At 34.7% G+C, this 16,657-nt stretch overlaps 1 protein-coding gene across 5 annotated transcripts in view; it reads right to left on the bottom strand.

Annotated features, from left to right (window-relative positions):
* Positions 1–478: 478 nt before the first annotated feature.
* The window catches only part of RGS22 (regulator of G protein signaling 22), a 171,562-nt gene continuing 155,383 nt past the window's right edge, over positions 479–16,657 (bottom strand). For 4 of the 5 annotated variants that reach the window (XM_074268270.1, XM_074268255.1, XM_074268288.1 and 1 more), the window contains 5 exons: positions 10,637–10,786; positions 7,128–7,226; positions 4,218–4,323; positions 4,000–4,084; positions 479–580 (listed from right to left, as the gene is read on the bottom strand). In XM_074268270.1, coding sequence (XP_074124371.1) covers positions 571–580; positions 4,000–4,084; positions 4,218–4,323; positions 7,128–7,226; positions 10,637–10,786 — 450 coding nt within the window. In that variant the 3' untranslated portion in view covers positions 479–570. The remainder of the gene's footprint in view (positions 581–3,999; positions 4,085–4,217; positions 4,324–7,127; positions 7,227–10,636; positions 10,787–16,657) is intronic. The other variant, XM_074268265.1, reaches the window with a different exon arrangement.

The raw sequence follows: 16,657 nt of genomic DNA, 5'->3' as shown, positions 1-16,657 counted from the left end.
TCTTAATTTTAAGAATACAAACTGACAATATCATTTTAGTGAGATCAAAAAACTTTACAACATTGAAACTGTCTCTTTGTAAAGAATGCTATTTGAAACAGACATTTTACAATCTTAGAAACAAGCTTAAATTGAAAGCCAGCTGATGATGGAGTTTTTATTTTGTTCAAAAGTTTCATAAATGCTATTTTCCAAGATTACCAATAAAGATAAAAAAAGATCTCTCTAAATGAGGTAAATTCATCAGTCTGAATCTTTAAACCCTCCTTACCCTAGCTCTTGCCTAGGGCTGTTGACAAAAAGATACAATATAAACTTAGTACATATTTGTTGTTTAAAGGTAATATCATCTTACTAATTATGTTACTAATAGCAAAATATTTTAATTCTACTAAGCAAATTAGAGGGCTAATCTAAAGTCATTTATCTTATGACTCACCTGTAACATTTATGAATACCTATAATTTGAAAAGCATTAAAGCAAAAGAAATCAAATTTTATTTATAATGTTGACTTGTCTTAGATCATCCAAAATCATTCAGGCTCCTCATTTCATAGACTAGTTGTATTTCAAGTCTCCCTATAAAAAAGAAAGTACTTTATTTTACAATATGATAAAGGGTTGGTTGAAAGAGTTATTCAAATTAAATTCAACTTATAAGGTTGTTTTTTTTTTATTTTAAAAGAAATGAAATTATGTAAGAAAATTATTTTTAAAAAGTCCTAGACTTCCGAAACATATAGGTGATTAGAAAATTATTTACAAAATGATAGCTTGCTATACAAACATCTTTTATAATTTCTTTAAATAGCAGAGCTTCTATTGACCTAAAAACTTTGATAGATTTATAATTCCATTACTGTGGGCATTCCTTTTAGCAATATAAATTATAATCTTTTCATTTCTTCCCATTATATATAATTAATTTTTCATTTTTTCCAATAAATTATCCAAAGAGGGTCTCTCTAATATGATGGAGACTTTCTTCTTGTTGTTTTAACACCTTTTTTAGGGTCCACTGAATCAGTCTATCTTTCTGAGGAGAGGGAATTTTTATTTTGTTTTTTCCATTAACAATATTTTCTTTTCTATCCTTCCCTCCCATCATTGAAAAAAAATATCCTCACATAGAAAAATAAGCACAGTTAAGCAAAACAAATATATATATATATATATATATATATATATATATGTGTATATATATATATATACACATATATATATATATATATTTTTTTTTTTTCCCTTGTAAAAGAAAATGTGTATCTTATTCTTCATCTCTAGTCCATTACCTCTCTGTCAAATGGTGGGCAATATATTTCATCAATGGTCCTTTGAATTACTGTTGGTAAGGGCAATGATCAGAGTTCTTAACTCTTTCAAAGTTATTTGTTTTTTATAATGTAATTATTATTTTGGATGTTCCTAATTGGATTATCCAGTAGATTTCTTTAAAATATATCTAAAACAGAATTCATTATTTTCACTTCTAAACCATCTCCCTTTCCCATCCCTAACTTGTTCAAGCCTTCGCAATTACTCCCTAGAGCAATAATTCCTCAGGTCCACAGCCTGGGAGTTTGGATTCCTCATTATATTTCGCATTCCCCATTCTCCATATCCAAACTGTTCCCAGGGCCTATTGACTTCACCAATCAAAATGACCGGCACTTGTGAATGAGTCTTCATTAGCAATGTGGTCCATCTTACTCATGCCCAGCGTTCATTTCCCTGTTGCTCTTTGAGTGATTTATAATTCTTCAGAGACTGTGGTATTCCACGTTTTTTCAGCTTTATAGTATCACTTGTAGAATATGTTTATACGATGGGTCTCTGTTCCTGGGAGGAGCTTGGAGGTCATTAAAATCACTGTACAATTTTCCAAATACAAGCCCAAACCCAGAAGATGAGGGAAACTCTGTAAGTACAAGTGAAGCTCCCAAAAAAGAATGTATTGGTTACAAGGACTCCAAGAGTACATGGAAGAAATGAAATGATTTTTTTTTTAAATGGTATTAGAACTTTTGAAGGAAAAAAATGAGAGGAAAAAAAAAACAGAGCAAAAGTAGAAAACTTTAACCAAGAAATGGACAACCTGAAAAATAGAACAATGTTTAGAGCAGAGCTCAATGAAACAAAACATATTAGAACAAGTCAAAAGACTGAAAAATCAGATATCTATTAAGATTATCAATAATAACTTTGAAGAGAGCAGTTTCAATTGGGTGATAAGCCAATTGAGAAGTGAATAAGAGCAGAAGTGGAAGCAGTAAGTATACACAGCTTTTTCTAGGAGTTTGGTCAGGAAGGGAGATAAGACACAGAATGATAGATAGCTGCTAGGGATGCTAGGATCTGGTGAGAATTTCATAAAGATGGGATGGATGATTTATTTTATAGGCAGTGAGGAAGGAAGAACAAGTGGGTGCACTCTAATAGAGGAGATGGGATGGGGATTAGAGTGAAAGTACTTATTGTCTCTCATTTAGGAAAAATCTGTGCATTAGTTGCTAAAGTAAAAGGCAATAGAGGGGAATGATAAGGAGTGGGGAGATAAAGAGAAAGGCTGGGGTTGGGGGCGGCTAAGTGGCCCAGTGGCTACAGCACCAGCCCTGAAGTCAGAAGGACCTGAGTTCAAATTTGACCTCAGATATCTAGCACTTCCTAGCTATGTGACCCTGGGTAAGTCACTTAACCCCAATTGCCTCAGCAAAAAAAAAAAAAAAAAAAAAAAGGAAGAAAAAACTCAACTTTCTCAGTTAACTATGAGACAAAAGTTTTAGCTGAGAAAGGCAAATGGAGGTGCTGTTGGTAGAAAAAGGAAGTTTGGAACATACATTGTACAGAGGTGGATAGAGATGATTGGATAGGAATAAAAATACTACTTTGCCATAGTGAAGATTTACTATCAAGAGGGAATTGTGTGTTAGGAGCTTTCATGATATCTTTCCTGATACTAGTAAACAGCTCTGATGCCCATGTTCAATATCTCATTTGATGCTAAAATTCAGTGGATTATTTAACATGTCCATCATGGAATCTTGTATGATTTTGATGTCAATTGGGGAAATACTTTGAGCATCTTCAACACTGTATTTTACTGTACTGTCAGGCTCTTTCATAGGCTGCTGAAGGTTCATTTTGATTACCTACAAGTCAAATTGACTCTTCACTTAAATGGTTCTTAGCAGAGACCTGTCTGTTGCCTTCAGATGAAGCCCATGGCCACTTATTACAATATTAATAAGAGCCCTGAATTGAGTCTGAGCAACAACAAAATATTATCACAGATAATAAGTATAGATATAAAGCATTCAAGACTAACTTGAATAGAATTGCCAAGTTTTTATATGAATAATCAGAGAAGAAAACAAAACTATTTTTACAATATTACTAATTAAGAATATAATGAATAATAATAAATTTTATTATTATTATTAGTGAAAAAGAGAAAGTTTTCCTCAACTAGCAAACTATCAATCAGACGCTAAAAATCTGCATCAATTTCTTTTCTTTTTTTTCATGTGAAAAACACATTAACCTAATATAGACTTCTCCAGAATAAAGGTATTAAATTACTGACATGAGTATAAAGAAAAGTACCACTTACATAAAACATGTCTTCTTGATAATGATGAATTTAAGCAATTTAAGTAAATTAGAAGTTCATATCAATCAAGATGAATGAGAAACTGTTTTTTCCCTTTTTGATCTGATTTTTCTTGCACAACATGATAATATATGTTTAAAAGGATTGTACATGCATAACCTATGGATTGCTTGCTGTCTTGGGGAGAGGGGAGATAAGGGAGGGAGAAAGAAAAAAATTGGAACTCAAAATCTTACAAAAACGAATGCTGAAGACTTTTTAATACATATATTTGGAAAAGTAAAATACTATTGAGGGAAAAAATTAGTAAATGAGAAATTCTAAGGAGAATGACAAAACACGATGAAAGCAGAAGAATAAGGAATAAGGTTAATGGCAAGACACTCACCCTTGCTGGTCTTCTAACACCTTGCATTTTGTTACATTCATATTCAAAGATGAAGAAACAAAAGCCTTATTAGTTGATGAGGGACCTGAATAAAATAAAGGAAATAGGAAGAAAGCAATAAATGTTATCAAAGTGTCAAATTATTAATTTCTAGTATGCAACTGTATAGAGGTTTTAGCTATAGTAAAAGTCTATGAACAAAAATGACAAAAAGAGACCTGCTGAGTTGTTCATTGTTATCTTTTTTTCCAGATCTTCTTGAATTTTAAGCAAAGTTCTCTCCTGCTCCAGAGCTTCTATGTATTTTGAGTAACACCAGGAAGGCTATAAACACAAGTTTCAACGTTAAATTTTTTTTAAAGAAAGAAGAAAACTAAATGTATAGCTATTTACTCCCCCCCATCAATGAAAAAGATGTGCTGTCTTGCTCCTGATGTCAAAATTAATTTATCAGTAAAATTTATCAAATTTATATTTGCTTTATTTTGACACAAATGTACCTGCATGAGCAATCATCTTTGGTTTCTGTTTCTGTGCCATTGACTTCAATTCCTTGGTAAAGAATGAGCTAATCAAAATGATCAAGATGGTCATCTTTATATATTTGCTTTGATGTATAATTAATTTAAATCTTTAGGAAAATCCAGATGGCTTAGGTTGATTAAGCACATTTCTTGGAATAATCAGATGTAAATTCAGAATATCCACATTAAAGAAAAAAACAACCCAGAGACTTTTTCCCTTTTGCTCAATTCTTGATGTCTTCTCTATGTGCGTGTAAATAAAACTTATCCCCCAAATATTTTTAAATTGTTCTATTCCATCTGAAACATGTTGCTGTAAGATGTCAAAACTGATGAACATGCCTCTGAATTGTATTGATCTATAAGCCACTGATGATGCTAATGTTTGATTTCCCAAAAACCAATCACTTTTTTTTTCTCTTGCTAACAATTGATTTCTATATCATTAGTCATACTGACTAGATAGTTGGTCCAAATGGGTTAAAACACTTGGGAATATAAACAATTGCCTATCTTAGAGATCTCATAAACTTTATTTGAAGGAAGGAATGAAAAAGTACTAAGCACTTACTATGTGTCAAGCACATTTCTAAGGACTCAGAATATAAATACAAAAGTAGATAGTTTCTTTCCTCAAGGAGATTATATTTTGTAATAAGGAGAGAAAACATCAGTGAAAGTTGAAGGCCCATCTAATTGGTTTGAACCAAAGCTGATGAATTTTGATCAGGTTCTACAGAGTTAGTCAGTTGAGAACAATCTCAGAGGTGCAAAGAGTAATCTGATTTGAAAAAATCCAATTTTAATCAGTTTCAAAATATTTTTCTGTGTATATGGTATAGAAACAAGGCAAGACACCCTCACTGATTATTCAACTTTAAAGATAAAAGTTTACAGAAGAATCTTCCTCTAGGAGTAGCCCCACCTTTCTCAGTTCCTCAAAGTTTTAAGCATTCCTCATCTCCAAAGCAGGAAAATTTCAGTTCCAGTTACAAATATCTTTTGAACAAACAGTTGTGTCCTCCCTAGGCCAAGACCAAGCAGCTAGGTGGCACAATGGATAGAGAACTAGACTTGGAATTAGGAAGACTCATTTTCCGGGGTTCAAATCTAGCCTCAGACACTCACTTATTTAACCCTGCTTGTCTTAGTTTCCTCATTTGGAAATTAAGTTGGAGAAGGAAATGGCAAATCACTCCAGTAACATTGTCAAGAAAACTCAAATTAGGGTCTTGGAGAGTTGGGCATGATTGAAAAACAACCAAATCAAAAAAAAATTTTTTTTAATCTAATCCAATTAAACCATTTATCCAATTAGGTACTAGAATGGTAATGCTTTCAGCACCACATTAGTCTGGAAAGGAAGAGCACTGGGTGAAACTAGCTTTTGGGAGTAACTCCAGGAGGAGTGGGTCATTATTGACCAACCTTTTATTAATATTCCCAGTTAAGAGTTTGGGGCCATCCATGGCAAGAACAAGACCAGTCGGGAATTTGCTTATTTATTCTCTTTATTCTTATAGCTACCTTTTCCATTAAAATATAAAAATGTATATATTTATAGTTCTTCATTAGAATAATTTCTTTGCAAGTAGATATATTTCTTTCTTTGTATTTTTATCCTCAGTGCCTAGAACAGTGTCTGGTACATAGTAGGAACTTACAAATGCTTCACTGATTGGTAGCTGCGTGATTGACAGGTATCTATTAAAAGGACCCAGATATACAGCTATTTACATTTAAAAAATACAGAAAATACAAGATTGAGAAAAATCAAACTATTTTGTTTGTGAATATTTCATCAAATTATATGTTTATCAAAAGAGATAGAAACTTTTAAAAATATTTAACAAGTCAAGAAAATATGCATAAAGCTATGTGCCAAGCACTGGAGATACAAATTATAAAAATCAAGAAAGTTTCTGCCTCAGAATGGTTTCATCCATTTTAATGAGGTAAACATAACACATATAGGAGAATGGTATCCAAGGTGGGGATATTTAAGTTTGGAAAATTAGAAGACGTGTAAGTAGAGCTATAGGAAAGTAAATTGAAAAACCCCTTTCCAGGGCCGATGGTAGTATTAATTTGATTATGGTTCTAGAACTGGAAAAGAGGAGTGAGGCTAGGGGAACCGAGAAAAAGGTATCGCAGTGGTGTTGAGATTATTCATCAATCAGTACAGTGAGGAAGAAATTGACTTAAAATAAGTGTTTCAGAATTGAATGGGTTAAGATCTCTGGGACATTACCTCTGTTCTGTGTGGCAAGATCGTTAGCAAAATTGCTTGGAGAGTAGGAGATAAAGTGAAGGTGAACCATGTCTGGGGCCTGCCTAAGATAACGGTCAAATAAGTCACTCTGCAGTGAGGGTGGAGTAGCAAGAAGGGGAGCTCTAGAGTTGGAATGTAATATATGGTTTCTGATGGGGGGTTGGCAGAAGATGACTGGCTAGGTAACTGGACAATAAAATAATATGAATTTTTAACTGAACTGGTGCTGGTGACACATGAAATTTTAGTCATGCTGAAGAATAAATTAATTTCTACATGAAACATATTATAGAAAGATGATAATAGCCCTTGCAATACACCTGACTGCTTACCTGGCGGTTATATGCCTGCATATTTAAACCTGCTGTGGTGCTGCTTATTCTCCCTGAACCTGAAACTGAACCACTTGCTGTTCTTGATGCATCCTGTAACTTAAAAGTGTAAATGTTATGGCTTAATAGGGGGAAAATATGTTTTTCAAGATGACTCCATATTTTTAAAATACTAAAGAACATTATTCAAAAACCACTTAAATTTTTTAGTAAAGTTAACATTATAGTTAATGTTGTAGCAAAACTTATCAAATACAGTATAGCCTGTGGCAATTTATTTTGAACGATCCTCTCATGGTTCATTTATATTTTTTCTCATTAAATCTACAGTCATTTGATTTTCATGAAACTACCTTCCCTTATTCTTTCTTTTTCCAGATTCCTAGTTCAATTCTGTTTTTGTTAGTACTAATTTTCACAAAACTGAATTGAGGGTAATTAGATTTGATTTTTGTAGGAGATATGAATACCACTACCAAAATGTTCAACCTTTTCAGAATATAAATTTCTACTATGTCCAAATTTTAGGTTCCACATACTGGTTATCTTCATATTTCAATGGTTATCTTAATTTTGACAGTCAAGTGAAGTAGGTGGTATGATAGTAGACAGAATATTGGACTAAGACTCAAGAAGGCCTGGGTGAAATCCCAGTAGTACTCTCATGATACTAGTTGGGGAACTCTGGACAAGTCACTTAAAACTTCCTAGATCCTTACTTTCTCATCTATAAAGTCAGGGAGTTGGGCCAGATGGACTCCACAGTTCACTATGATTATGGCAAAATATTCTTGAAGCCAGGGTTTAGCTACATCCTTGTGAACACTGCATCTTGATAAGCTTCAAATTAAAATTCAACCAGTGTTTGTGGGCAAGGCACTTCCTTCCCCAGCTGCCAAATCTTTTAAATTCTGCTTCTATGATGTCTCACACCTGTCCTCTTCTCTCTGCTCACAGGACAACTCCCCCAGGCTCTGGCCCTGATCACCTCACATCTGCCCATATGTTGGACAGAGTAAAAAGCAGAACAGTTGCTGTCCTCAGGGAGTTCCCACACACAAGCAACATGAGGATGGAAACAAGTCTCCTCCAGGTTAAGGAGAGAAGCTGGCCAACAGTGACAAGAAGAGCAACCAAGGGGGCAGAAGGGCCATGGGGGGACTTGGAAGAGATGGCACCAGAGCTGAGACTTGAAAGATTCTCCTCAATTACCTTTGCTCCCCAGTACATGAACATCTTCCCCTCCTTTATTTTCACCTTGACTCCACCCAAAGTCACACTAGGCAACATTAAAACTTTACTAATCTTAATCTCATTATCACCCATAATCTATGTGCCCATGATCTGCAGTCTTGCTCTCTTTTGGTCCTCCTCCTGTCTTCGAGATTTGCTCCCCCAATACACTATCCTGGGCCCTTCTTTCTGAGTGATCCCATCAGCTTACTGCATTTATTCACACACATATCTGAGAATAAATGTGTATACACACATATATGTAAACACTTGTACATAAACACATATGTAAGCACACTTTTTTGGGGGGGTATATATGTGTTGTTTATACCTGGTATAGCTTATTTACTTTTTTTTATGAGGAATTTATATTTCTCCATTTATTTTATTCAATTTAATCCAATATTCTAATTTAATGTAAAGTTTTTTTTCTTCTTTTTTTAATCCTGATCCAGTCATCCAAAGTGTTAGTTTTAAGGTCATTAGTCTATTTGATAAGCCTGCCTTTTTTTGTTTTTATCTAAAACTTTGAAGAACATTTTAAATAGCTAAGGTCATACACAAACCTCTGGCACACACTGAAGACTTATTTCCTCTAAGCTTAAATGTGCATAAATGATATAACAGACAAGAAAAGCTGAGAGATAGGCTAATGTCTTTTCTAGCAACTGTCGGCACCTTACAGGGATGCAATTATGTTAATATTCAGGTCTCCCAATAGCCTTAGATAGTTTCATCTTTATCAGTGCAGACTCAACAGCTTTGAGATAATCTATGAGAAACGTGGTAGGCTCTATTGAACTCACCAAGTAAACAAATATAGTCTGTATTTCAAGTTCATGTGAGATAGGATTTTGTATCAATCTGAGAGATGAGGTTATCTATAACTAGGAATGAAGCACAAGGAAAAATGCTGAACAATTTAAATAATAAATTCTTCCTGACTCAGACCTTCAGGTTGGCTTAAAATTAGCATAGATCTCTCATGGGTTTAGATAGAGTATGTTTTCCACCCAGCTACCCTAATAAAGGGCAGCACTATGTTGCTAAAACACAGCAGCCTTTCCTACCTTCCCCAATACACATAGAAGGAGGAACCCACTTGGAAGAGCTTGTGTGGCTGCAGCCATCACATAAAGTAACTCTTCTAGTTTTCTTTATGCTCAGTGGCTATGGGAATCCAGAAAGTTCATTGCTTGTGCTCTTCTAAAGCAGAAAGACTGTTTGCTGAACACGCAAATTAGAGCCCAAAGCATCCAACTTCTGTCCTACATGCAGACAAATACATTATGTCTTTCTGCTTGGTCCTAAAAAGTTTTTATTTTTTTTACTTAAACTTTTTCTTTTCCCACTTCTGGCATTTGTTTATTATATTTCAGTTTCATTCCATCATTGCCTAATCTCTCAGTTTCTGCCAGTTTCTAACCATGAAGCTTTTCACTTTAGTTCAGCATCTCATAACCTTTCACCTAGACCACTGTAATAGTCTCCTATTGATTTAAGTCTGCCTTAAGTCTTTTCCTACTCTTAACCATGCTTGACATAACCACCAAAGGGACTTGATTAAAGTATGGGTCTGGTTATGTCATTTTGGTCCCTACTCAACAAGATCTAATGGTACCTCTAGGATCAAATATAGACTTCTTTTGTGGGGAATTTGTCTCACTCTCTTACTGCACCAGACTTTCCCATCTTTACTACTCATCACTTGCATCTACATCGACTGTGGTCTGGCTTTCCTGGCCTTCTTTCTGTTCCTCGTACAAGGCTCTCTATCTCTTACCTTTTCCTTTTGCCTCTTCCTGCCTGGAACGCACTCCCTCCTCAGCTGTCTCTTGGAATTCCTGATTTCCTTCAAGACTCAGCTCAAACACCCCCTTCTAGTCCAGGGTTGGGGAACTTTTTTCCTGACAAGGGTCATTTGAATATTTCTAACATCATTTGCAGACCATATAAGATTCTCAACTTATAGAACTTGAGTTTTGGGAGGTTGTGCTTAGCTTTAAGCACATCATTGCCTTCAGCTGCCTCAGTAAATAAGATCTGTGGGCTGGATATAGTGCAGCACTGTTCTAGACTATAAGATTCTTAAGGGCAGGGATTATTTTCTGCTTTATCTTGGTACCCAAAGCATCTACCAGGACTTGGTTAGTTAAGTGGCTATAGGAGTCTTTGTATTCTTTTCTCTCTTTTAACCTCTTACATATGTGTGTGAGGATATGTGGGTGTAATAATACTTTTTAAAACTTCAAACACACAAAAAATGTGCTTCTTACCTTTGTTTTGCTGTCTTCAATGGAAGTGGCCTGTTTTTTCTTAAATTCTTTTCTTCTCTCTAAAGTAGTCATAACTTTCTCATCAGTTAAATTGCTTTGAAACCGACAAAACTCTGGCCAGTATTTAAAAAGAACCCCAAAAATTGTCATCTGGACAGAAGCAAAAAGGTACTAAGGTTATATTTTATACAAATGTCCTGATTTAAAATATAATCCACCATTATAGTGGATTAACTATTCTTTACTAAGTATCCAGCATGTTTCCTGCAACTTACTGTCTCTAGGCAAGCTTCATATAAACTATATACATATGTGCCGATCAACTTTTTTTTTTTTTTTTGTCAATGATAACTCTTTTGTTTTAAAAAAAAATGTAGTCGAGAATTTGTTTATGTCTCATATTAATTGACTGAATTAATAAAAACATTCATTAGGTTTTGGGAGGTTTTACTTTTTAACAAGGAATTTATAGTTTCTTTTAAAAATTTCTTTACACACTGCTATTTTATCCAAATATTCTAAATATTTAGTTCATCAAGGAAAATAAACTCACTTTTTTCTTTCGGAGAAAGGAAATACCATTTTGCCTCTGGAAAAACTCTTAAACAACATTACAGATGTAAGAATAAATCCTGGACAACTTTTAAATAACATAATCTTTCTTATTATGTGAAAGCAAGAAGAACAACATTTAAAAAGCAGAATGGTACCCTTAACTAATGCCCTCTATTAGGATATTACATATTAAATGATCATGATATTTATATAGGTAAGAATTATGCTTAAAAATCTGTGCCAAATTCTTTCATTAGTTCTGCAATGTACACATGCTATTTCTTGCAAAAACTTAGTACTTGCCACATCAGATCAGACTATCATTCTAAGAAATCCTACATTTTGTTACTTATTAACTATGGCTTTTACCTAATGTTTTAAAAAAAAAAAACAAAGCCATTTCATTAGTTTTAAGCTGACTATTAGGAAAGGGAATAAGCATTTGTTGAACATATACCATATGCCAGTCACTATGCTAAGCACTTCTCATTTGATAATTATTAGTTTGATAACTAAGGAAAAAGAAAAAAAAATTCTCTTATAAATGCTTCATTGATCAATTTATGACCTAAAGTAAGACATCTGATTTTCCCTCTTTTAGCAATTTTTTTATCCAGACTTGTAATTTTATGTTATTTAATTTTATCTATATTTACCTATGTATCTTTTATCTAGATCTGTTGGTAGAAGAAGAAAATTCCTGGAGAGGAAATACTCGCCAAAAATATTCTTCTTTCTTATATACTAAATTATCCTTTTTTTTTTCAGTAAAGTCTTCACAAATCCCTGTGCTTCCTAGTACTTAAATGGCATGCACATGTGTGTGTGTGAACTTCAGCTTCATTAATCCAGACAAACAGCATCCAAAAAGTACTCCAATGGAAAGCATTGTAGTCAAGTATCAGGATGCTATCAAAGGAACAGCAAAACTGTGGTACTGTTATCTGTTTGAATCTAATTCTCTTCCATTAGACTTAATGGAAATTTTATGAGGTCAGACACTTAAACTCTATGTCCCCATACCTAACATTTTGCTCTGTAGATTGAAGAAGATTAATTTTTAAAACACCTTTTCAGTGAATTTAATGAAAGGTCAATCAAATCTGGTGCCACTAGACTTTTCCAGAGTTCTCTCAGTACTCCATCCTACCTCTTCTTTTGCTAATTCACATTCTACACAGCTGCCAGAATTGAAATCCCTAAAGCACAGGTGTGACATGGCTATGCCCCTCTTCAAGAAGCTTCAGCAACTCTTTCATTGCTTCTGGAGAAGGTATAAAGCCCTTGTCTGGCCAGAGAGCTCCTCACCATCTAGTCACAGCCTCGTTTTGTGCGATTGCCTATCACTCCGCATCAACGTTTCTGGCCAGAGTCTCTGGCCTGCTGTTCCCCAGCTCTCCCTCAGCCTCTTAGATGACTCTCTTCCTCCAAGACTCTCTATACAAGGACTTCTTTCTCAGAGCCTCCCAGAGATTAGGGTCCTATCCCTTTATGTTTTTTTTTTGTTTGTTTGTTTTTAATTTCTTTCCCAGGGAAGTGTCCTTTAGACCTTCACATTCTAATGAAAGAGATGAAGAAATAACCATGAACATATTGGTGAGATCCTGAATGCTGGTGTGGTTGACAGAAAGAAACTGGAGCATTGATGGAATTGTTCCTGGGACAGCCAGGGAGAAGGCTCTGATAGAGATCAGTTTAGCTCCGTAGTCCTACCCTCTGTGGTCATTCAGTCAGAACTCCAAATTATGTCAACTCCCTGAGGTCCACTTTCTGTGGGTCATGGGCAGCCTTGCCTTGTCATGTCCTGTATGAAATCCCAGCCATGTTCCTGGGATTAAACAGGAACAATTCCATATGTCCCCAAGATTAAATTTTCCCTAAAAAAATCTGCTTATGGCACATGCCATCTTGACCGTACTCCTTTGGATCAGCCTGCCATGACACTGCCTTGTAGTGGTTTTCTCCTTACCCCTCTCCCATGTCATGCGGTATGTCTCCTAGCCCCATAAGGTAGATCCCACTTCCCCTTATGGCTAACTCTTTTAGAGTGCCAAATAAATCCTTTTTAGGACTTAGTTTGCCAGTTAAGGGCATACTCCAACTTTGTGGGATGGTTCCTTTTTCCTGGCTAATTGCAAATTCCACTAGGGAAGTTGTCTTTTCCATCATTAATTATTAAAACCCTTTTCATTGCTATGTGCTCTCCCACTCTATTTCATATTTACCATTCCTGGTGTCTTTTGTATCCCTTCATTTTGTCTATAACCTCTTTTACTAAATAAGCCTGTCTTTTGCCAAAAAGAATGGCTATTGTGAATTCTTCACAAGATGGAACCCCAACATTTGGTGCTTCTAAAGTACATCCCCTGTTGCCACATCATTGGCTATATTAACCACATTAATATGAAGCATATTCAGGATAAACTGATGGAAGATTTTAGAAGGAAGGGATGTGTCCTGCCTCTTTTCCTTTCCCTCGATATTCTCTTACCTGGTCAACACATCAGTTCTCATGGGTTTGATTATTTCTCTTGTGGAGATGATTTCCAGATTTCTAAATTTAGATCTAGTTTGCAGGAGTACAGTGTCACATTGACAATTATATGGTTGTATATTAGACATTACTAGATATAACTTTGTTGTATATTAGACATTTCAAACTGGATGTCACAGACATTTCAAATTTAACATGTCCAAAAAAGAATTCATCATCTTTTCCCCAAACCTTTTCCCTCTTTTAAACCTCCTATTACTACCAAGGACACAAAAGCATCTTCTCTACCACGTGGGCTTGCAAACTCAAATGCTACCTTCAACTTTTCTTGGTCATTCCAACACCCAGAACAGGGTAATTTCTGCCTTCACAATATCTTTTCTAGCCATCTCCTCTCCATTCACACCTGAGGCCCTCATCACTCTCCTGTGGCCCATTACAACATTCTAATTGGTCTTCCTGCCTCAAGACTCTCCCACTTCCAGTCCATTAGCTGCCAAAGTGATTTTTCTAAAGGGCTGGGTATTACCCTACTTTCTATCCTCTCACTCAACAAACTGCAGTGGCTTCTTATTACCTCCAGTATCAAACACGAACTCCTCTGGTATTTGAAATCCTTTATAAACAAGTGCCTTTCACATTTTTAGTCTTCATGAACTTAAGTACCCTTCATGTGGCTGCACTGGGTGATTTGCTGTTCCTCACACAAAGCACTCTATATCTCATCTTCAATGCACCAACTAGTTTACATGTCTGGAATTCTCTCCCTCCTCAATTTCCCTCTCTCTCTACTTCTCAATTTCCTTGGCTTCTTTCAAGACTCAGAGCAAACCCTACCTTCTGCAAAAGTTCTGCCACTCTCTAGGTGCTAGGTACTTTCCTTTCTGACATTTCATTACTCATTTCATACTCAATGTATTTTGTACATGTGCATGTACACACATAGTTTTTAATCTATATTGTACATTGTACAATGTGTAACATATTGAATTGTGTTAATGTATTGTGTTATGTACAATATGTATTGTATAATGTATAATATATAATCTACTGTAAGCTTTTGAAGGCAGGGAGGTTTTGCCTTTTTTTAAATAGCCTGTGTTTACCACAATAAGGGCTTAATGAATTCTTTTAAGTGACTTTTTCACTACTGATATCTATGCAATTGTTATTTTTACTAAAACTTTTAAGTTTACTTTATTAATGTTGTATACCAATATGTATATAAACACATAAAAGGTTTTAAGTTTTATCTACAGATTTTTTCTCTGTCATTTGTATCCTATAAATTACTGTCACATATTCTATTCTTTTAATGACATGCCTGTTCCAGATTTACAGTAATCAATTTTATAATTTTATTTAAGGATTTATCTTTATCCTCCTCAATTTTCAATGATCAGTTTGTTTCTTTCCAAACACATTATTTCCAATCTTCCTGAGATGTATTCTCTTCATTATCCAGAGTCTATCATTAGGATATCATAAATTTTCATCCAGAAAATGGGAATTCTCTTCTTTACTACTATTTGTGTAACCAGCTGTTTTCAATTCCCATATCCTTTCTTTTTCAAAATAAAAACTCTCCAATGGAACAATGAAAATGCTCTTTTTTTGCTCTTTAATCCCCAAATTTCCAAGTTGTGACTTTAAAATCACTAAAACAATGGTAGATTTTTTTCTGGAGAACGAGGCAAAGGTTGAGAATTTGATAAAAGATCTCTAACTTGGATATATATATATATATATATATATATATATATATATATATATCCCAGTAAACCAAAACATAGCTTGATTAATTCTATAAATTCTATGAATGACCTGGGTAGGCCCAGGTCATTATCAAGTAACAATGATAAATAACAAATAATAATGCTGAATCATAGAACATTATTCTATTATTTATTCTGTTCCTCCCTATGTTGATACTGTTTTTTTTTTCTACTAAATATTTTTCTAAATTCCCCTATATTGAAGAGCTGATGGTGCTTCCCAAATTAGGTATACCTGTGCTTCATGCTTGAAGTATTTTAGCTAACAGTGCTAGAAAGGAGGCATCTAGGTGGCTCAATGGTTAGAGTACTGGACCTAGTCAGGAAGAAATCTAGCCTCAGACATTTATTAGCTATGTGATCCTGGACAGGTCACAACCCTGTTTGCCTTAATTCCACTGGAGAAGGAAATGGTAAACCACTCCAGTATCTTTGCCAAGAAAACCTCAAGGACAATGTGGTCAATGGAGTCATGAAGAGTTGGAGTGGACTAAATGATGACACAAAGTGGAAAGAATATACTACTCAGGTTTCACAAATTTTAAGATTTAAGATTTATAACATACCAGATCCCAGTGACACTGGCCTTTGGCAGAAAATTCAAACTACTTAAGACATCTCATGGTATGTTCTTTAAAAGGCAAAGACTATTTAATTATTTTTCTGTATACTTGTAGCTTCTAATATTCTGCCTTGGGTCCAGTAAGTATAATAATGTTTGACTTTCCACTTCTGCTTTGTCTCAGTCCTATATTAGTCTCTCAGATAAGTCATTCTGGACTTCAGTTTCCTAATTTTCTTTTCTATTGATTTGCATCCAGAGAGAGGACTATGGGACTAAATATGGATCATAATATAGTATTTTCGTCTTTTTGCTGTTGTTTGCTTATTTTTTCTCTCATTTGTTTCTTTTTGATCTGATTTATCTTGTGGATATATATAGTAGAATATGTTTAGAAGATTGCATATGTTTAACCTATATTGGATTAATTGCTGTCTAGGGGAGTGGGGAGGTAGGGAGGGAGAAAAATATGGAACATAAGGTTTTTCAAGGATGAATGTTGAAAACTATCTTTGCAGGGGGCAGCTAGGTGGCGCAGTGGATAGAGCACCAGCCTTGAATTCAGGAGACTCCAAGTTCAAATCTAGTCTCAGACACTTAACACTTCCTAGTTGTGGGACCCTGGGCAAGTCACT

This window comes from Sminthopsis crassicaudata, chromosome 1 (assembly GCF_048593235.1).
Source record: "Sminthopsis crassicaudata isolate SCR6 chromosome 1, ASM4859323v1, whole genome shotgun sequence".
NCBI classification, from domain to species: domain Eukaryota; kingdom Metazoa; phylum Chordata; class Mammalia; order Dasyuromorphia; family Dasyuridae; genus Sminthopsis; species Sminthopsis crassicaudata.
This window is presented reverse-complemented; position numbering and strand designations above follow the sequence as displayed.